Raw genomic sequence first — 22,275 nt, 5'->3', positions numbered from 1 at the left:
CAATGCACGAAACAATAGAGACAGATTCCTGAGCACCCACAGCATATTGCGGAGCAGTAAAATTATGTTATATATTACATAATTACTTTATCAGTATCACTAGACAGGAGCATAGATACGCATTTTGCGTATACTCTTAGACGAGTCGGTAGACGGGCAGCAATATTGAGGAGATGATTAACAAATCAGAATTATACCAATGAAGAGCAGTGAGATCGAGGCAAATGTCAGTTCAGTATGTGTGATAACAGCTCACCTCCATATCGCACACTGAGATGACCTTACAGTTCAGAAACATATAAGATAGAATCTCGAATCGAGTCATTGGCTACTTAATCCACTAAATACATTCAGATAACACTATACGTCAGGATTATATGGCACTAAATTAGAAGACAATTTGTTTTTCATAGTCATTAGGACAGATTTAATTACTCAATGTGCGAATCTACGTTTTGTACCGTTGTTTGAGAAACTTTACAGTAATGGACTTATTGTTTTATGGCAGACTTGAGCATCCTAACAGTTCAAACAGGGAAATTGAAGCTACTCCATGTTTGGCCCTGGCAAGGTAAATCATTTTATTACCAGTATATAACCCCTCCCCTCTCCCTTTTTGTGACTGTTAGGACTACCGATCAGCATAAATACTTTATGCAGGGGGGTTATCTCTGTGCTGATAATCAAATTGTTTACCTTGCAAGGAACAAACCTGGAGTTGTTTCCGTTTTCATGATTGCCCAGTTTAGCTCAGTAAATAACAAAAAACATATTTCATGATTAAAACAATAGATGAAAAGTATCACAAGTCATATCCACTGAACTGCTGAACAGAGTATACTACTCCTCAATTTCACTTGTTTCCTCACAAATTACCCTATGTTTTTTTCTGTATAAGAAAAGTACTCCGATATATACATGAACATTCAGCTGACTTATATTGTCAAAATTTTGCATCTACCTCAATGAAATTAGGTAAGTGGTACGGTGGGGAAAATGCTCATTATTGCGGAGGCGGTGCTCCATTGACAGAGGCTTTAGGAGTTGTAGTTTATAAAGTGCCACAATGTTTATATACTCCAGGTATATATTGTTGGGTCTGTACACTGCATATTAACACTCAGCAAAAAGTATTGCTTACCATTTATAGCCTGCTCTACTTCCATAATAACTGCAATCAAAGTGTGCACACAATAGCACTGGATTAAGCCAATTCTGTTTTTAGAGTTTTATTTTAAATCCTTTGTGATGTACAGTTTTCTTTAATGTACAGCAGTAGTTTAGTAATATTCCAGCTGCAGTCTTCCATGCAGAGTCAGATCATTATCATTACTAATAATTCCCTGTGCAGAAGAGTAGTTGGTGGTGGTATGGTTACTGAAACCAGCTTGTTTTTGTTGCAGCACTTCTAATTCTTGGGTGTATTTTCTTTTGTGTATGGTATGGAAGGTGGGTCATTTGCATAGACATGTAAAGTATGCAAACCGTCACTATAATTATACTAAATGTAAAGGAAATGTTTTATGCGCTTTTGTTAAAACGAGCCTCTACTTTAGCTAATATCTTACTTTATTTTATTATGTAACAGAACCTACTTTGGTACACCTACAGCAAAGTCCTATCAGTCAGGTTTTCTTATTTCTTATTAGCCATCTTTTATAACATGATGTGAATTTTTCCCACAGCAACAACTTTAACAATTTTAATTTATTAAAGGAAGGGATGAGATGTACTGTTTAATATAAAGCAGCTATGAATGGCCCCTCTATGGTGTCTTCTCACTTTCAGCCTCCCTTGGATCTTAATGGTTCTGTTAAGAGGTATTATCTACTTGTAAGCCCACACTCTCTCTGCTGAGAATCTCTGCAGTTTTAAGGCAGCTCCTAACCAATAATGTGCCAGCTGATGGCATTCCAGGAATTGTTGAGCTTTCACCAACCCCTCAGGAACACAGAACCTGCTGCAGGTAGGCCAGTTAAAGCAATATCTGTTCATTATGACATGCTCACGAACAAAAGGCTGAAACTGTATATTAATTATATACATGTTTTATTTTACAGACAATGACACAGCAATCACAAGTAGGCTAAAGAACCCTTCACTTTTATCTGTACAGTATTTACAGTGATGAGAATAGAGACTCTGCAGATGCATCACATTATGGGCATTTCTCTTATAAGGAAGTCCATTAATTCACCAGCATAAATTAGATTATGAATAGAACTAACCTGTTAGGACGTTTGTTGTTTGTCCCATAGGGGTTAGTATGGCTATTGCTGTTTTAATCATTAGAAAATGTTTTCCCTGCAAGTCCACTCAAAGTCCACTTTTAAACTCCAGTCCTTATAGCTGTGATATATATAAATATATATGTCCTGAGATGGAGACCTTAATGTTGAATCTAACAGCCCTAGTGTGTTTAGTTCAGCAGTACAAAATAAACTAACATGAAAGGACTCCCCTGGCCTTCTCCTTACCCCATACCTGAGAAGTCTCTTGCTCAGTTCATGGGTGGATAACTGTTAGGGATAAAGTTCTTCATTTTCAGACCTTTGGCTCTTGCTGCTCTAGTGATTCACTTCTCTGTTTCTTTTCTTCATCCTCTCCATTTTCTGTTTCATGTTTCCTTGCGGGCGTCTCACAGTTAGTGCTCCTCAGAACTTTAGCGCTGTGCTCTTGTGCTCTGGCACGTAATGCTGCGATGCTGTTCTCCCTTAGTTCCTCCTCTGAGATGGGAGCTGACAGCTCAGGCTCCATTCTTTCATTGGTTGTGGGTTGACTTGGAAGAGCTGGTGCTTCTTGTTCAGGCTGCTGCACTCTATCTGCTGCTGTCTCCAGTGTCTTTTTGTGCATTCCTGCAAAGAATTGTTGGTATTCTGGTTTAGAAAATCGTCTGGGCATTTGCAAGCCATCTTGAACTGAAAACAGTAGAGATAAAGAGCAAATTAAGAGGAATAGGAGTAGGGAAAATGACAACGCGTGGCACTGGCTGAAGGAGTGTATGATCCTTTAAATCTTGCCATAAAATGCTGATAACGCTGGACCACTCCAGCAATTTCTAGACCACATCCCCAAGCACTTTTATTGTGAGAGGATTATCACGCATGGACAAGATTGGAGGAAGTTGATATCCCTGTTCCTAATGCTTATTTTAAAGTTTTTTGCCTAGAAATGTTCCCCTATGGCACATAGACTATTGGCACAATGGCAGTTTTTTTGAGCAGGGAAAACCCTGTCTTCAATAATAGTAAGCTGTTATTTTTCTGTTGAAAAAAACAATGGGAAAAAAAGGGTTGAATTTGGAAAAGGATTTTAAGAATTTTACCTTTTAATTTTCATAAGTCTGCCCCTACATATGAAACAGAGCTACTTAATATCCACTGCTCTTTATTGTTGTTTGGTTCATTATTTTCTCATTAAAGTCCATGAGGTATTTGAACGAGTTGCCACATTACCTGGGAAGGTCTGCTGGAGACCCTGTTTGGAATAATACATTGCAGTGAAAGAAAACACGCTGCATGCCATCCTAGCATACCTTGTATACAGAAAAGTGGCAGCTGGGTTTATGACAAGAAGTTTATAAATCAAAAACAAAACTGAGAATTAAAAGTGTTGTAGATGAAGTAACTTGCAGGTGCTATAAAATTAACTGATGAGGAGGAGGAAGTTGTGCTGAAATAATATGTTTACATACAGTACATATTCATTGGGCCATGCAGTGAACTATGACGGAATTCATTTCTCACCCAGAAGCCAGGGAGCACAGGACTCCATTATGCCATCCTTCGCCGATTTTAAGATTGATTCTGGGAGGGGAATTGAGTGTCGAACCATTGCCCCATACAGACCATATTCAGCCATCACGCTGCTTCGACCCCAGCATTTCTCTCTTTTTCTCCATTTCGCTCGTCTGTTCTGGAACCAAACCTAACCAAAATAAAGGCATAAGATGTCATTAAATGTTATAGCATTCATAATGGAGTTTGCAGCTAAAATGATAAATATAGTAATACTCTTGCTATAAATGTACGTAGTGCTCTCTCCTTAAAAGTTCCAGAGATATAAAATGAAAAAGTTCTTCCCAGTAAAGGGATTAATTTAGGGAGTGTACACTTTTGTCTAATCGGTAACATGTTTATCTGCAGCTGTAACTTTGAGAAAATTATATGAATATCACTGGCTGTATAGTGTGTGACTTTTTTTTTTTTGAGTTTTATTGCAATAAAATATTTTAATATTTTATCAAAAATCACATGAAAATTAGGATCGCTAATTTCCAGAAATAGCAGAAAATTGCTGCTTTATGTGGTTTTTTTTCAAGAAAGAAAAACGATTATCCACATGCAAAAAATCCTGAATTCCCGTATGTTTCTATGGTTTGTAAGTACAGGTATGGGTTCCGTTATCTGGAAATATCCAGAAGGCTCTGAATTATGGGAAGGCTGTCTCCCATATACTCCATTTTATTCAAGATATTCAATTTCAAAACAAATGATTTCCTTTTCTCTGTAATAATAAAACAGTACCTTGTACTTGTTCCAAACTAAGCTATAATTAATCCTTATGGGGGGAACAAGCCTATTGGGTTAAATGATATTTTTGTAGACTTAAAGGAACAGTAACACCAAAAAATAAAAGCGTTTTAAGTTAATTAAAAATATAATGTACTGTTGTCCTGAATTGGTAAAAGGCTTAGAAAGACTACTATAGTTTATACAAATAAACTGCTGTGTGGCTATGGGGGCATCCATTTAAGCTGAAAAAGGCAAAAAGGCTCAGGATAAATAGCAGATAACAGATAAGCTCTGTAATAGCATACAACGGTATTCAACACAATGCATCTATTATGTAACCTGATATTTGAATGGCTGCCCCCATGGCTACACAGCACCATGTTTATAAAAACTATAGTAGAATTTCTGAATCAAACACACCAAATGTACCAGTGCAGGGAAACAGTACACTTTTTGGTGTTACTGATCCTTTAAAGGACACCTGTTGGGCGAAAATATTTTCCGCAACCAAAGATGTGGGCTAATAGAGCCTGTACTCTGGTTGGTAATAACAGTAGTTACAGTACCAATAAACGGTAGTTTTTTTTGTTAAATTGCCCCCCGGGAGGGAGCTCCTGGTGCAAGTGGCCATGTTGTACAGAGCGCATGTGCAAAATGAGCTTCTGACGTCACGCACATGCGCATAATAAGCAAGTTGCAGCGTTCGCTCATTATGTTCATGCGTATGCCCCAACATGGCTGCTCAAACTGGTAATGTTATAAAAGTTGTGCTGGTATTCCACATGAATAAATCAGCAGATACTAATTAATGGTCTGACATTTGAAAGCTTGGCTGCTATAGGTACTTGACCTGAGGCAAATGTAGGCCTGTTATTGTATGTATGTATGTATGTATGTATGTATGTATGTATGTATGTATGCATGCATGCGCTTTTTATATATATATACACGTATGCAGTGCTTAACAAGGCATAGTCACAGAGGGGTACAGTTATAGTAAATTAGTGAGAATAAGAAAAGTGTTTTCAATACACAGTTCAGATGAGGTGCCTGGCCCCAAAAGCTTACAATCTATTAGAAAAAGGAGAGACCGAAACAAAAAGAGGTGGGAAACAAGTGCATAGGTCAAGGGTGTGTTACTGTAGAAGAAGACTATCTAAGCAGTTCCTCTAAAAGGGAATTTTTAAGGAGCTTTGAGAAAAAATTGTTAATGTGGGGCTTTCATTGGGGTTTATTGCATTAACAATCCTGCAGTTGTTACCAGCAGTCTCACTATTCTTCACTTCCTGCAGCTGCCAACTTGCACTGTCAGTCCTGATGAACAGAACAATGAAAGATGACCATTCATGTGCATGGCCACTTGTACCTTATTCATACATTCAGCCAGATGCCTAAAGGCTGGATACCCTGGCCTGGAGGATGGATCACTACCTTAATAGCTTTTAAAATAATATGTAAACCCTCATTGCATAGTTTATCTATATGTATTATAAATGTAGAGTTTTCACACTAAAATGGCAAAACACATGAGCATGTTTCTTTGTTACAGATATCTATTGGAATAATTGCACAGAGTTTCATAATTTCTCTGCTTAGTTCAATTAGTGTTCTAAACAGAAAACTCTGATTTTCTCTGTGAAAAAGAAAGAAAAGTGACAGTGCCAGCTCTAGCAAGAAACGAAAAGCCAATTTTTGGATTTTTTTCTCGGACTTATTCCAGGTAAGATACCCTTAGAGAATTTTGCAGTTTTCTTTCCATTATTCTGTATCGGCTGAAGATGAGGGGTTGGAGCATCATGATTCCTGTCCTTGCAGAAAGCTGATTGAAAAATCACTTAATTTCAAGATGAATCAATGCTCCTGAAGTGCCTCGGGAAATTAAATCCTCTCAGCTCTGGGACCCAGCATTGACCCATGCTAATTAATACTGCGCTTAGTCCTCTATCTCCAGCAGTTCCTCAACAAAACATTTCCTCCCATTTAACTAATTACTTGGGACGGGGAGGGGGAACTCTTGTCTCATCAGACATCAGATTATCATGAGGTCATTAGCACATTAACGAGATGCTCTGATATCTCATCGAGTGATGACAAGCGATTTCAATCAGCAGCTGTGTTGGTAGGGTCACTGGCAGAGTCTGAAGACGCACAGGGATATGGGAAACCATTAGTGATTGGAAAAGATTTTTTTTTTTTTTTTTAACTTTAAAAACGCTCCAATAACATTGTGGCAACCACTGCAATCCAAAGGGGCCCCACCATTGAATCTACTTAACAAGACCCTTTATATTTTAATTTATATGGACAGACATTTCACAAACCACAACCAACCTTCTGCAATAACTATATCATAATGGTTACTGTCAAGGCTACAAGCTACAGTTCAACAACAGCTGAAGAGCTATCGGTTTGATTGTACAGGTATGGAAACTGTTATCCAGAATGCTCGGGACCTTGGGTTTTCTGGATAATGGATCTTTCCATAAGGTGAGTGCAGGAGTAGACGCACTCAATTATTGTGAAGGGGCTGTACTCACACAGACGCATGTAAGCACCAAACGCAGGTTGGGACACAGCATGTTGCTTTTCACCTGCGTTTGGCGCATACATGCGTCTGTGTGAGTACAGCCCCCTTCAAAATAATTTACTGCGTCTACTCCTGCGCTCCCCTGCGGCTGAACAGAAGAAAGTGAAAAGCAGGGGAGCGCAGAGAAAAACGGCTGTGTGTAAGAGCCCTTAGTCTATTAAAAAAAATCATGTAACAATTAAATAAACCCATATAGGCTGGTTGTGCTCCCAATAAGGATTAATTATATTTTAGTTTGGATTAAGTACAATGTACTGTTTATTATTACAGAAAAAAAAGGACATTTATAAATATTTTTAGGATAAGATCAAGTCTATGGGAGATGTATAACGGGTTTCTGAATAATGGATCGTGTACCGATACTATCTTCTATAAATAGTGGGAACTCTCTTTTGCACCTTGCTGAAACAACCCAACCATGTATGCTATCAACCAATGGCAAAGTAACTTCTACAATTATTTAACATCCAGAAATCAACCCAGTCAGTTGCATCTCATTAGCCATATAAAGTGAAATTGTTACAGCTGCTATAAAAGAACACAATCACAATGCAAATTCAACCTATAGAGGTCCAGGTCCAGGAGCCAACATAATATAAACCACACTAGTGTTAAAACAATCCAGTAGGAGGCCCAAATGCTGGAATATTTTTGGGCCTTCACTTCATACAGGCACTCATGCCACTTGTTACAATCATAGTCCTTCCACCGCAACAATCGGCCCACACTGCTCTACAAAATCCAAACCAATTTCAGTCATCAGACATTTAATTTCATGCAACCTACCACAAAATTGGGGGCATGGACAGACACTGGCATTGCTTTCCCATTAACTACAAAACACTAAAAACTCAACACAGTGGGCTGTGATTGGCTATTTAGTATCCTCTATGTGAACTGGTAGCCTACAGGAGATTCTGTTTGGCAGTACACATGGTTTTTGTGCAACCAAAACGTGCCTCTAAGCAAGGAATTCAAAAATAAGCACCTGCTTTGAGGCCACTGGGAGCAACATGCAAGTGGTTGGTGAGCAACCTGTTACTCATGAGTCACTGGTTGGGGATCACTAGCAGCAATTAGGATTGCTCTACCCTCATTAAACCTGTGTAGGTTTCAGGTGCTAAACTGGAAGACCCTCGTCTGCTTTTTGGGTCAACTTATACATCCAAAGTAAGAAATCCAGTAGCACACTTGAATTGATGCAAAATCTGTAGTGATTTATTTAGCCCATATATGAACAAACAAGGGCAATGTTTCGGGCCCTACTGGACCCTTTATCAAGGGTTGGGGATCACTTGCAAAGAGTCTGGGCTGTTGCCTTTGTAAGAAAAAATACAGCTCTAAAGGGGTGTAATCACCTCCTGTAAACATTTTCCTAAAAATGTATATGCTCTAGAGCTCTGTGATTTGTGATCAGAATATATAGTATCTGACAAGGCTAAACAATTAGATAATCAAAAGATGTATTTCAGTAACAGATATCGAGGGCTTTTTGAATGACTAAAAAGAAATGCTGCCCACAGCTGGGCCAAAGGACATTGTGTGTGTGCAGAGTAAAGCAATCAGCCTCTCCAATGATCAAACCAAATTATTACATTATTATGTAATTTTGATAATGTTCAGGAGTATAGTTTTCTTATAATGTAGTAACCTAGGCTCCGCCTCTGACAAAATGATCAAATAGTCTCCTACGATTTTCGTATTTACCATTAAAGTCAGTAATCCATTATACCTGAATTCTGTCCTCTGGGAGCTCAGTTTTCATGGCCAGCATCTCTCGGGCGTAGACGTCAGGGTAATGAGCTTCATTAAATGCTTTTTCAAGTTCTTCCAATTGGTAAGAAGTGAAGATTGTCCTGGAAAGCAATAACAATCTGTGTAAAGACATGTACAGTACCCAAACACTGTAGGCTATGAACCATTCACACACCCCAGATGCTTCTCCTGTCAGTTCATAGCAAAGAAATATTAATGTGAACACAATCCTTGGTTTTTTTTCCTGGCATAGTCTGCTAATTCACCACCTGTCTCACTCACTAGAGTTGTTCCTGGGGTAACATGCTAAGAAATGTATATTATATATCACTGTCCTATGGATCAAAATGTTTAACATCTAGTGTGGCCCAGCGACAAACCTTCTCTACTTCAGGCGACTAATCTCTTCGGATTTCCGAAGTTGCCTCACAAGGATTTTACACAAAAGCTGAAACTTTGCCTCATCTCAGTGCCCCTCCCCCCCAGGAGCTATTGGATCTGCTGCCTCTGTTGTTGCACCACTGATACCCTACTAAGTACTTCCAAATGAAGCAACCTATTTAGTCAATAATAATAATCACTTCCATGTTATATATAAACAGGTTTTGATAAATTACCAGTACCACAGCATGTTAGTGTGACACAGTACTAGTGTGACATGTTAGTGTGGCAGGTGGGAGGAATCGGAGTGTATCAGAATATAACTACTTTCTACCTCCTGTGGCAGAATCAATAAGTTAGTGATAAAATTAACTTTTCAATTCACTGAAGCACCACTGTGTCCAACCCCATTTCCCTCTACTTTCAGTGACGTCCAAGTCGGCCAACCCAATCTCCCACCCATCCATATCAATACATGTATGGCTACTTAAAGTACATAAATACAGCAGGTTAGCACCAGTATGACAACATTACACTATAGCACCCATGAAGGCACCTTACTCAATCTCCTACGGACCAAAATCGGTTTTCTTGCCGGACAAGTATACAAACCAATTGTTTCTTTCCCAGCTACCCAAAATTGTATTGGTATTTTTGTTTATTATATAAAATGGCAAGAGCATGTATGACCTAGTCAGCAAAGAGTATTTAGTCATTTGTAAAGAAGAGGTGTTTATGGACTAAAAAAGAAAAAATTAAGGCCACACCACCTCATAAAGTAAAAACCAGTGTTTGTTGTAACATTAAAAAAACAGGTGGCTGCTGTGAAATGGATGCCTAACGTGTTTCAGCCCCCCCCCCCCACCACCTTAATCATAAGTTTATGGACTGTCTTTGATGATCTTGTATACCTTGCAGAAACCTGATAAATGCAGTGCAAGCATGGGTACCCTGTTGCCTCTTTCACCAACAGAACCCAATGAAAAAAAGTAGATTATAGGGAAAGGGGTACTGCTGTTATGTGCTTGCAAATGTATAGCTTTACAGAGCATATATTTTTAGGTGAGGTCAATGACCCCCATTGGAAAGCGCCTGAAAAATAAGGCAAATAATTTTAAAACTATACCTATAAATAAATAATGACAACCAATTGAAAAGTTGCTTAGAACTGACCATTCCATAATATACTTAAAGTTAACTTAAAGGCGAACCACCCCTTTAAGCCCCCCCCACAGAAAAATTATTTAAGGGACCTCATCTACTCAAACCATGAAAATTAAGGGGTAAACTACCTCCTTGTTTATTAAAAGTTATAGAGGGAATATAGATTGTGCCAAAGATACTTTGTCCTGTTTTAATTAAGAAAAAAAACGATGTTTTTTTGTTACTTCTTGACCTAAACAGTTGTTTTAACAGGGAGATTGAAGCTACTCCATGTTTGATCTTTGTGATGTAGATAATTAGATTACCAGTGTATAGATAATCTCCCTGCATAATGGGTTTGTGTTTGCAAAACTGCCACAACAAAGTGAAAAGGGAAAGGATTACTGTATATACTGGTAATCTAATGATCTACCACACAAGGACTGAACGTGGAGTAGCTTCAGTTTCCCTGTTTAGCTTAAGAAACTATTAAAACAGAAGTATACTGCTGAGTAAACTGCTCTTTAAGATCTCTTTTCCATACACTAATATTGAATATCATGCCCTCTCATTCCCTGCAGTTGCTGGGTCTGTTGCCACTATTGGAATACCCCTTGGAGATCCTTAGAAGGCAAAATGGGGGCAAAACTATAAATATGGCAATAGGTATGGGCCCATTTACCTATCACAAACATTTCTTCTCGAAATAAAGGCTGTTTGATCCATACCATAAGTTGTGCCAGGCAGAGTAATGACACTATGCAACCTATTTTGCAAAACTTTCAATCTCCTTATTAACAGGATTGAATATAGCTGAAATATTGCCTATTCCTGCTTGTTTTGTAACAGTACCATAAAAGTTGCAGTCAGACATAAGTGTTAAGTAAAGGTGGCCATACATGGATAGATCCGCTCGTTTGGCGATGTCGCCAAACGAGCGGATCTCCCTCCGATATGCAATATCGGGCAGATCCGATCGTGGGCCCTAGGGCCAACGATCGGATCCTAGCATTCGCAAACGGGCGGTCGGATGGCGGGACCGCATCAACGAACAGATGCGCCCCGCGATCCGACGGGATTTTTAATCCCGGCCGATCGAGATCTGGCCGACTTTCGGCCAGATCTCGATCGGGGAAGCCCGTCGGGGGCCCCCATACACGGGCCAATAAGCTGCCGACTTGGTCTGTCGGCAGCTTTTATCGGCTCGTGTATGGCCACCTTAAGTGTTGTGGTAGCATGGCCACAGAGAAGTGTAAAAAGGTGTGTTTGGCCTTTAATTTCTCTCCTGTAGGAGTTAAAAGCTGCAAGGGAGATATGTCTAAACAGAGAATGGTTTCTCTGTTTAAAGTATTTTGCTGGCTGGCCCTGGAAGCTATAGTGTTTGAACAGGCATTGCATTCCGGGGGTCCAGTTCGCTTGTTGGAGCTCACTTTCCACATGAAGTGGAAGTTAAAGGAGAAGGAAACCTCCTCGGCGCTAACCCCCCACCCCCCCTCCCGTGTATTGCCCCCCCTCCCTCCTCCCCCCTGGCCTACCCCTCCCGCTGGGCAAATGCCCCTAACTTGTTACTTACCCTTCTGCACAGGTCCAGTCCAGGGAGTTCACAGGCGACATCTTCTTCCACGCGATCTTCTTCCTCCTTTGACCGGCGTTTTGGTGCATGCGCAGTAGGATCATTTCGCCGGTACGGATCTACTGCGCATGCGCCAAAAGTCACGCGCATGCGCAGTAGATCGTACCGGCGAAATGATCCTACTGCGCATGCGCCGGTCAAAGGAGGAAGAAGATCGCGTGGAAGAAGATGTCGCCTGTGAACTCCCTGGACTGGACCTGCGCAGAAGGGTAAGTAACAAGTTAGGGGCATTTGCCCAGCGGGAGGGGTAGGCCAGGGGGGAGGAGGGAGGGGGGGCAATACACGGGAGGGGGGAGGGGGTTAGCGCCGACGAGGTTTCCTTCCCCTTTAAGTGTTAGGAAGGTCTCTCAGAGCAGGGCACAGAACAGGAGAGGTTACTTGTCTGTGTTAGGAACTCCCAGTGGGGCTGGTAGTGCTGCCTGTCACTGCCAGGAGCAGAGGGAGACATGACCATTTGATTGCGATTGAGTCTAAAGGGATTGAGGAAAGCTTGAAGGTGAGCCAGACCAGAAGCTGGTGAATTTGTGTCCCTGGAGGGGAGATTAAAAGGGGCGTTTAATGAGATGCCTGAATATTCCAGAGTGTGGAATCCAATCTGTACGGTGAGAAACCTAAAGTGGGGAAAAGTTTTTAATGTGTGCTGTTAAAACACTAATAAACTGTGTTCCTGTGTCTTCTGAATAAAGGCATGTTGTTGCCTGAAGACGCTGTGTCCCTGTCTTTATGCTCCTGATCTTCTGCTTACCTGCCTACCATAGCTAGGGTTGCCACCTTTTCTGGAAAAAAAATACCGGCCTTCCTATATATCTATCTTTTTTCCCTATTAATAACATTGGGATCAACCATCATTTTTACCGGTCAGGTGGCAACCCTAACCATAGCTAATTTCCCCAAAAAATTAGATGTACAGGCAGCCAGCTTGTCACAGAAAGGGACCACTGATTGCTGAAGCTGCTCTGTAGTTGGAACACTACGGATCCAAATTGTCTCTGAAAGCAACATCGTCACAGGAGCTTGACACCACAAGGCATAACAATATGAATTGTCATTACTATGACGTGCACTGACAATTAACACTGTATTTAGATCATGTGCCACCCTAGCGCCCCCAACGTATTCATCTTGTATTTTAAGGCTATGGTCATATTAATATAAATATAAATACTATTAAGTAGAGAGTAAGTAGAGATGCATTTACTGTATGTACTGATGAGAAAGCTACCCTATATGTTTTTGTTGCTGTAGTATAAAACATATAAAACAGTTGCAATCTAGGTCCAAATGAAGCCTCATATAACTAATGCTGGTGGTGATGCCTGTTGGTGAGCATGTTTTATTGTGCAACTTTAATTTGTCATTAGCTAAATTAGACACACCATTTTGATTTGGAAAAATAAATAAAATAGTATTGTATTACAGCTGGGGTGAAATGGCATGAGCTGTTCTTCATATCTGCCTGTATCTAGCAATCCTACAAGAGAGGCAGATAAGGTACCCTCCCTCAGCTGTCTGAACCTTTACCCTTACTCCTTAATTGCTAGTAATAAAATATATGCCATGTTGTTTTGTGTAGCATTCCATTTTATATACAATCTTATCGTATAGATCATCTGACCTGAACGATCTGATGGCTCCCTTATTCCCTGTGAAAACGCCGAACTTTATTTTGGGCCTATTCCCCTCAAACATGATGTTGGGGTACCTGTGCCGCCTCTTCTTCCGTTTTTTGCTCTGGTTGAGGGATTTGGGAAGTTTTCTGTCACTGGAAGAAACATCTTCTGAATCTGTACAAAGATAAAACAAAGATTATTATAAGTTAATTAATTGCAAGCCTCAGTACACAAATATACATGGCATTTTATTATGCTAATAAGCAGTTTTTACACTGCAAAACTGCTCAAAAGAGCAATGTAAGACATTTCACATGCATAGTGAAATATGCCCCTTTAAAATTTGCTTACTAGAAATCTGCCCTACCTTGATTAATCACTTATGTGGTGGCCTTAAAGTCTATGTGCAGGCAAATTAACATTTGGAGAATGGCACCCTTTAGTCATTGGCATTGGAAGTAATTTCTTCCCCAAAACTTTCAGTAAGATGGTTGCTTGCAAATATATGTTGAGACTGTGCAGTTTGGATCAGTATGGTACCCATTAAACACCTTTATATACTACTACACATCTAAGTGCTATTAGCATTGTATATTACAAAAAAAATCATGGTTAATGTGTATGCAGTTTATTAGAGATGTACCAGATCTGAAATTTCCCCTGGAATTGAGCAGGGTTTTTTAAAGGGGTGGTTCACCTTTAGGTTAACTTTTAATATGTTAGAGAATGGCTAATTCTAAGAACCTTTTCAATTGGCCTTAATTTTTTCTTTATTTTTTTTTAATTATTTGCATTTTTTTCTGACTCTTTCCAGATTTCAAATGGGTCACTGATCCCATCTAAAAAAATAAATGCTCCGTAAGGCTACAAATGTATTGTTATTGCTACTTTTTATTACTCATATTTCTATTCCGACCCTCTACTATTCAACTTCAAGTCTCTTATTCAAATCATTGCATGGTTATAGGGTAATTTGGACCTTAGCAATTAGATACATGAAATTGCAAACTGGAGAGCTGCTGAATAAAATGCTAAATAACTCAAAAAACACAACTAATAAAAAATGAAAACCAATTGCAAATGGCCTCAGAATATCAATCTCTACATCATACTAAAAGTTATTTTAAAGGTGAACAACCCCTTTTGCTTTTACTCAGGGGACCCAGATTAAGCTTGTGAGTCGGCTTTGTGAGCCAGTAATTGTTTTAGAATTAATTATACACATCATTTCAATAGCTGCTGACTGTTGTAGGCAGACATGCCACTGTATTAAATTAAATAATCGAGACCCACTATATATACAGTACAGAGATCCATTCTGGTCATATGAAGAGGAAATACAAACTCTATGTGCTCTACAGTTTGGATGATCTTCCTGTTTTATTCATCATAGGCTTCATTGGAGTCGCAGTAGCAAGTCCAGAGATCAGATAGATTGCAGAATGCATCTGCTGTCTGGGGATAATGCCTGAGCCAACTTAATGTATATGGCAGCTCTCTCAAATCTAAGCATAAAATTATAAATATGTTATATTTTCCTTGTAACTGATGGTGGATTTTTTTTTCTTCTATAAACAGCCATTATTATCAGTGCATTTATGTACAAATTGACCTTTATAAACTAGTTAAAGTTTCCTTTATAAAATATCAAAGTAGCATTAATTTAATAGAAAATAAAAAGTAGAACCCACATTAGCAGATTAGCAGTTTTACCTGACTCCTATACAGACATACTCCAGAATTAAAGCTATGGCTAAAATGAATTCAATGACCGACTATTATATGTACACTTAGTTGCTACTTTATCCCTGCTGCTGTGATCACTTAGAATAATAAATCCAGCATAAAAGGAAATAATTATTTAACCCAGAAATCACAAGAGAATAGCAATCTGTAGTATAATCATATAACTAGAAAATAGCCCCCTGTAACTCGGGAATTAACCCTCATTAATAATAAATTTAGATTAATACCTAAGGAGAGAGTCAGGAAACATTTACATTAATAATGCTGTGTAACTTACACAATATAACATAAACCAAATAAATATTAATACATTTTAGAATATTAATATTACTAATCAGAATTAGGAAACAATTGTATTATTAGTCCCAATTACTAGATGGGGATGTTTTATAAGAAGGACATATTTATAATCAGGATATCAGATACTCTGCCTTCTCCTACCTGTCTGGGGAGACCAGACTCTGTCAAGAGCGCCCTGTATCTAGTTTGGCTTCTTTAAAGGACTAGTAACCAGGCAGAGAAGAAAAATATCGTTTTCAATTATGCATCTGTTGCTCTTTTCCAGTATTGTGAGACTGGTGATTGTATTATAGATTCATCTGTATCCAGTCTTTTTGTTTTATTGTACTACAAACACTGCTCATTCACTCCCTGAGACACTGCATTTCCTTGGGCTTATAATGCCAGGAGACTGGCCGATGGTTTGGTAGCAGCTACCCTGTCTCATGCACAATATAAGGACACAGGTGTGCAAATATGCTGCTGGATTTGTGGGACAATTGCAGACACACACACAGACACAGATTTCTCCTGTGCGACATTAACCTTAGACAATACACAAGCATGTTATTTAGGTATAAATAAAAGGGAGAAGAGATGAATCTTTGCAAATGCCTCCAAGCCAAATTCACGTGGAATGGATCTTTTGGATGAAGAATATGGTGTGGACTCCATTTGATACATACATCAATGGGATCTCTAGTGCACTGGAGCCAGTGTCTTGTACACAAAGCACAGAATAGAGTTCGGCGATGCAAGTTATTCGTTTCCTTGCACTAGAACAATTGTACATTTTCTGCAGCATTTCTACACACAATATAAAACCATAACATCACCAATGAATATGCAGAATATACAATATTTTGTAGCCCAATCTATGCCGATAATTAAGCTTAAATCCAACCTGCAGCCAGACACTGCCCTTGGATCTGCACCTTTGCTTTTTGTTCGTAAGATTTCGAATTTTTCTTCTTCTTAGATAATAGATAAATGCAGCTTTCCTAGGAAGAACAAATACGTTTTCCTTCCTACTTTATTATAATGTAACATTAACTGAAAAAAACAAGGCAGTGCAGTTACCTGTTTCACACACACACACACGTATTTATTTATATATATATATATATATATATATATATATATATATATATATATATATATATATATATATATATATATATATATATATATATATATATATAATGCACAAGTATGATTAAAAACTGATATTTTCACTAAATAGTGGAGTGTGGGTCTCGCAGGTGAATAAATGGACTGAGTACCTTTGCTCTCACTTGATACATGTTGTATATAGCCACTGTCTTATTAGCAATAGTTACTAATATTACTAACCTAGCAAATCGGGCATGGATAACATTACTAAAGCACAATGACGAAATATTAGCCCAAATGCCCAACTACTAAACATTAGTATTAGGAACATTTATATATTATATATTTATATATTATTTATATATTATTAGTCCTCACAAAATAGAAATATTCATATTACAAGAACGAAATGAGAACATGATATTATCACAATAAAAGGTGTAGTAAATATGAGTAAACAACCATTAGAGTAAGTGAGAATTATTCGCGACTGTTACTATTACTAACCCAACATAGCCCTAAGAATAAAATGTTGTCTACATAAATAAATAAATAAATTATATATCTAAACAACTTTCCAAAATATATTAATAAAAAATCTAAATTGATTTTTAAGGTATTTGTAAATGGTTTTGTAATTGAAAGCAGTATTGTATGTCCATTTCTGCACTGCTGGTTTTGACTCTTGAAATTATGTAGCAGAAAGCCAGCACTCCTCTAGCCAAGACTCCAAATCCCACAATGCCTTGCATTCATCTTCATGGGTCAGTTAATAATCTGGTTTAATTAATAAACCACCAGGGCAGAAAATAGAAAGGCACGCAGGCACTACTTTCGGTAGCAAATATGTATAAATAACTAAAAACAATTGAAAAAGTGTTGCTTAAAATTACATAAATGATGTAATATTTTAAAATATTAGTTTTAAGTTTACATCACCTCAAAGGGGTAGTTCCTTTGGATTCTCCCAATCTCTATCAGATAGAACCTCTGTGAAACTCTACATTTTTCGTTATTAAAAGAAAAGCAGAAGTATCTGTGCACACATACCCAAAATGTGAGCTACCTGGATCAATATAGCTGCTTGGAACCGTAATGCTCACTGGTTGCTAGGGTTTTATTATCCTAGTCACCAGGCAGACTGGTATATGAATAACAGAGAATAAAAAGATTTAAAAAAAAAAAAAAGATGAAGGGTAAAATTAAACCCTCTCAACCTTTTTAGGTTGCTGGGAAGTCCACAGCAAGGTTGCATATTCAGTTGTAGCCTGGAATGAGGCCGAATAAGAAGTTGAAAATTTGCTTGGATTAAGACCATCAATAACATATTGAAAGTTTATCTAAAGGTGAACTTCTCCGTTAAACCGGATCAATATGAGGGGAACTTGATGGACAGTATGTTAAAATGGAACAATCTGGCTGTTTGGCCGAGCAATTCCAGGCTGAGGATTCAGGGCAACTTACTGTTAGCGATCTGACCCCATTTTGCGGCTGGGCCTTTAATCCTCCTGTGGGTTTTCTGAAGGGATATAAATGGCAGAGTCCCAGGTCTTGGCAGGGGGGTTGCAGTTGATTTCGTGCATTAACAGTGTAACTCTGTGCGCCCACAAGTACAACTACAATTCCTAGCACATGTTTTTAAGATAGAAGATTGCTTATAAAAGTGAAATCAATCAGAGGAATAAATACAATGTGAGCAATATAATACAATCCCATACAAAACACAAAGAGCTATTCAAAAATCACAGTTTTAAGGAATTTATTATGCCAGACTACTGGCCAAAGTCACGCGCCATTGCCAAGAATCACCCCAATCCATCCCCTAATGCCTTATAATACTTGTAATCAGAGACACAGAGAGGAGAAATGCTATTGCCAGAAAACAATAATAATTTTTCATTATAAAAATGTATAGATAGATGCATACTATATATATAGATATAAGCGAACAACTGTGTAGCAAAGGCATTGATTATTATGCCATTATAAGGTAGAATTTAATGTTTTCCTTTAAATGATATCCAACAGAATTAGACATTGTAAGGCATTAGATCTGTGAACAACACGTATACACAAAATGCTACTTATTTGGGGGTAGTAATACTGCTATTATATTGATATATATATGGGATTCCTCTATTGATCACGGGCATGAGAGACTTTGTATCTCCTTATATTTAAAATAACCTATTATTACTATATAACACAGTGGATACAAGTCAGCATCCCGGAAATACAAGGCAGTAATTAAGTTTTACACAAAAAGTATATTCCTTATTTAAAACAGATTTGATTATTTACTTTCTTGGGCGTAAACAGAAGACCATAATAAAAGCGGGTAGAATAACGGGCACATTATTCTACATTAAAGGATCGCGATAACAAAACTGTGCCAAAAGAACAATTTGGTTTGTTGGCAGGGAACAGAAATGCCAAATTGGTCTGGAATACAAATAGTAGTTAAATAGGAATACCATTACAACGAGGAGGGGGCAGTAGCGGTCAAGCTGTCACTTCCCGGGCTGTATGTGAGTAGTAGCAGCTACTGGTCTTACTAACACTGGGTAGAAAGGCGCTAGGTCGCTGGGGACCACATGTGTATGGAATAGGTCGGTGTGTAATAATTGAAATTCACAATACACTGTGGGATATCACATAGGTAACTGGATATTTGTGTTTGTTTCATACACACACACGTGACGCGCTTATTGTATTCCTTGTGCAGCAAACAATGTCGGAGGAAATAGCCGCTTATATTTGAGCACAAACACGCGAATGTGAAGATATAACACAATCCAGAGGCCAGACTATCATTATATTTGTATAAACAGATAGCAATGACCACAAAAGGCCGTTGATGAAGAAGTGTTGGTACAAAGTGCTGCTCCACTAGCTCTGCCCCCAGTCAGGCACATGCACAAGGGCCACTATAGAGCTGGGCTGTAGGGAACTGACCACGACTTTGCCAGTTTGATAAATGATTTACATCAACCGAAACGTTGTCATTATCTTCTTGTATATGAAACAAACGCGGTTTTACTGTCATGGAACGGCAATGTCGACACTTATGTAATATTAAATAAGAATGTGGAGTTAAATATAGCATGTTATGTCTCCTCTAGACAAGTGTTTTACACCTGATAAGAATGCAGACAACCTGGGACTATTAACTGACCCATTAGCCAGCAGCGGGGTACAACCGTACAATTCGGCTGTGTCTGGCAGGTATAACCCAAGGTTTTTATATTAGCAGTAAAATCAGGGATTCCCCACACTTGCTGAAAACCCTACAGAGACAATGGTATTTGTCATCCTGGTCTTCTGTTCCTGACCCCTGTATCTGCTATCGCAATGTTATTACAGACAACGTATGGGGACTCAAATGGGAACACAAATGGAAACACAGTGGAACAGTAACAAATGATGACACACACACACACAATCACACCAGATCCTATTTGTGTAGCTGTTTATGTGAAACGATTACCCGATCATTCGCCCCTTACTTGCTATGCTGGGGGATTATTCGTATGAGATGGCGGCTAGAGACAGAACTGATCCATTTCTCACTAAGCACTCTCTCTATTTTCTATAGGATCTGCTGTGTGTTGTATAGGATTTCTGATGGGTGTTTCCTCACAAAGCGCCAGATTATTCCCCTTTTAGCCTTTGACTGGGGGGGGGGGTAGTATAACTTCTCTTTGCCAATATATGCCCCAATAAATACATGTATTTGCCCTGAGTTGTATCTAGTGGCGGGATTTTAAGTGCTGATACCTGTAGTGGGAACTGACACACCCTTTATATTTGTCTCTCTCTTATTGCCCACAACTGAACTCTATACACCCGCTTATCCTTTATTCGTTTCAATAAAATCTGGGCTGTGTAAATATGACTACTAATTGGGTATTTCAGTGATTTTGGGGGAGATCTCGTTGCTCCCTGTCTGGTTGTATACTGCTGCTGCAGTTTAGCGCATATTTTTTTTTGGATAAAATGAGATTCACGTTCAGTGGCCCAGACACCGATCGGGAGTCATTTAGAGAAACAAACAAAGCTTGGAACAATATCCGAGAACTCATTGCAAGTGGTTTGTCTGATTCAGCCACAAATACCATCCGCTCCGCAGGGGCCGAGCTTTACCGCAGTATTTGTGTTATTCAACGCTATACCTGCTTCTCCCTCTCACAATCTTTAATAGTCTTTACTTAAGACCACACTGTGCCCAGCCCTGGGTTACAGAAGCCCTGTTAGGAAAATCATTTCTGCATACTGATGTATCAAACGTGGTGCTGAGGCTACTTATAATCCCTCTTGGACCACTAACAGTTTTTAGCCTGTGTCTGTATTTTCCAACCACATCAAAACCCGGACAAGGAAACAACGTAGGCAGGAGTTCTGAACACTGTATATACTGTGTATATTTCTCGTGTATACCTGTTGTGTATCACTGCTGTGCATTGTGTATACCTGTTATGTCATGTGTATACCTGGCTGTGATGTCATGTGTATACGTGTTGTGGACGATGTATCCCTCTTGTGCATTGTACATATATTGAGCACTATTACACAGCAGTGTTGTTAGCATTTTGTATAAATATAGAGCATTCATGTTGTGATTATTAATGTGCACAGTGTAGCGACGTTGTTCGTTTTGTATTTATGTTGTGGATCGCCTGGAAGTGTTGCTGATTGATGTTAAATTGGTGCATTGTGTGTTACTGTGCAGCCCTGGACGTTTTGTATATTAAAGTTATCCCTTGTTCTTTCGTGTTGTGTCTGAGAGTTAACCAAGGTAGTGTTGATATTGCGCATTGTGTGACTCGCTGTGTGTTAGTGTTGTGTGACAGTGACAATTAATACTATGTTCTGTACCGCAGGGGAATAAAGTTGTGCCATTTCACCTGTTGCCCAGATGCCCCATTACCTGAACTGCAGGTTCTGCTTCCCTCCTCTTGACTCGCCGGCTGTATTCTTGGCCCCGGGGGGTCCCCCAGTAACAGCCCCGGCTGGGTGTAGAAGGTGGGAATCCCCCCGGCTGTCAGAAGCCCCAGGCCAGAGCGAGCAGCCAGCAGGTGGGTTCCAGGAGCTAAAGGGTGCAGGTGCCTTTGGGAGGGTGTAGGGGGTTCCTTGTTGAGTCCCAAGATCTCCTGGATGCCAAATCCCGTGCTCCGAACGGGGGCGGGGGGCCCCTCTCTGCCGGTCATATTGGCCCCTTTCTGGTCCCAGTGCAACTGCTCCCAATGCCTCCGCACGTCCCTTTATACCCAGCCGGGTGACAGCAGAGCAGCCAATGACAGGGAGCGGTGCGGGCTGCAGGGGAGAGAGTGCACAGCTGGAGCTCACTGACAGGGGAGAGTGAGGAGCTGAGAGCAAGTGCATGTGTATATGTGTGTGTATATATGTGTGTGTATAGCAAGGCGTCAGGTGCTAATATTGTAGCCTCTTACACACACACATATATATATATATATATATATATATATATATATATATATATACATACACATACAT

At 39.2% G+C, this 22,275-nt stretch overlaps 1 protein-coding gene and 1 long non-coding RNA gene across 3 annotated transcripts; one reads left to right on the top strand and one right to left on the bottom strand.

Moving 5' to 3' along the window:
• The first annotated feature begins 513 nt into the window (after positions 1-513).
• LOC121397067 lies at positions 514-4,182 on the top strand. Its single transcript, XR_005963409.1, has 2 exons — positions 514-1,966; positions 2,061-4,182. It is a non-coding gene; the product is annotated as an uncharacterized LOC121397067 (long non-coding RNA).
• vsx2.L (visual system homeobox 2 L homeolog) lies at positions 2,545-22,028 on the bottom strand. 2 transcript variants are annotated; one of them, XM_018230333.2, is made up of 5 exons: positions 21,689-22,028; positions 13,716-13,797; positions 8,834-8,957; positions 3,747-3,927; positions 2,545-2,855 (listed from the first exon to the last, which is right to left on the bottom strand). In XM_018230333.2, the coding sequence occupies exons 1-5, from the start codon at positions 21,966-21,968 to the stop codon at positions 2,545-2,547; spliced, it is 978 nt and encodes a 325-aa protein (XP_018085822.1). In that variant the 5' UTR covers positions 21,969-22,028. The 2 variants fall into 2 exon arrangements, with proteins under 2 accessions (XP_018085822.1, XP_018085821.1); XM_018230332.2 differs by having other exon boundaries at positions 2,545-2,918; positions 21,689-21,989.
• Positions 22,029-22,275: the final 247 nt, after the last annotated feature.

The sequence above is a fragment of the Xenopus laevis genome, chromosome 8L (assembly GCF_017654675.1).
Source record: "Xenopus laevis strain J_2021 chromosome 8L, Xenopus_laevis_v10.1, whole genome shotgun sequence".
Lineage (NCBI taxonomy): Eukaryota > Metazoa > Chordata > Amphibia > Anura > Pipidae > Xenopus > Xenopus laevis.
This window is presented reverse-complemented; position numbering and strand designations above follow the sequence as displayed.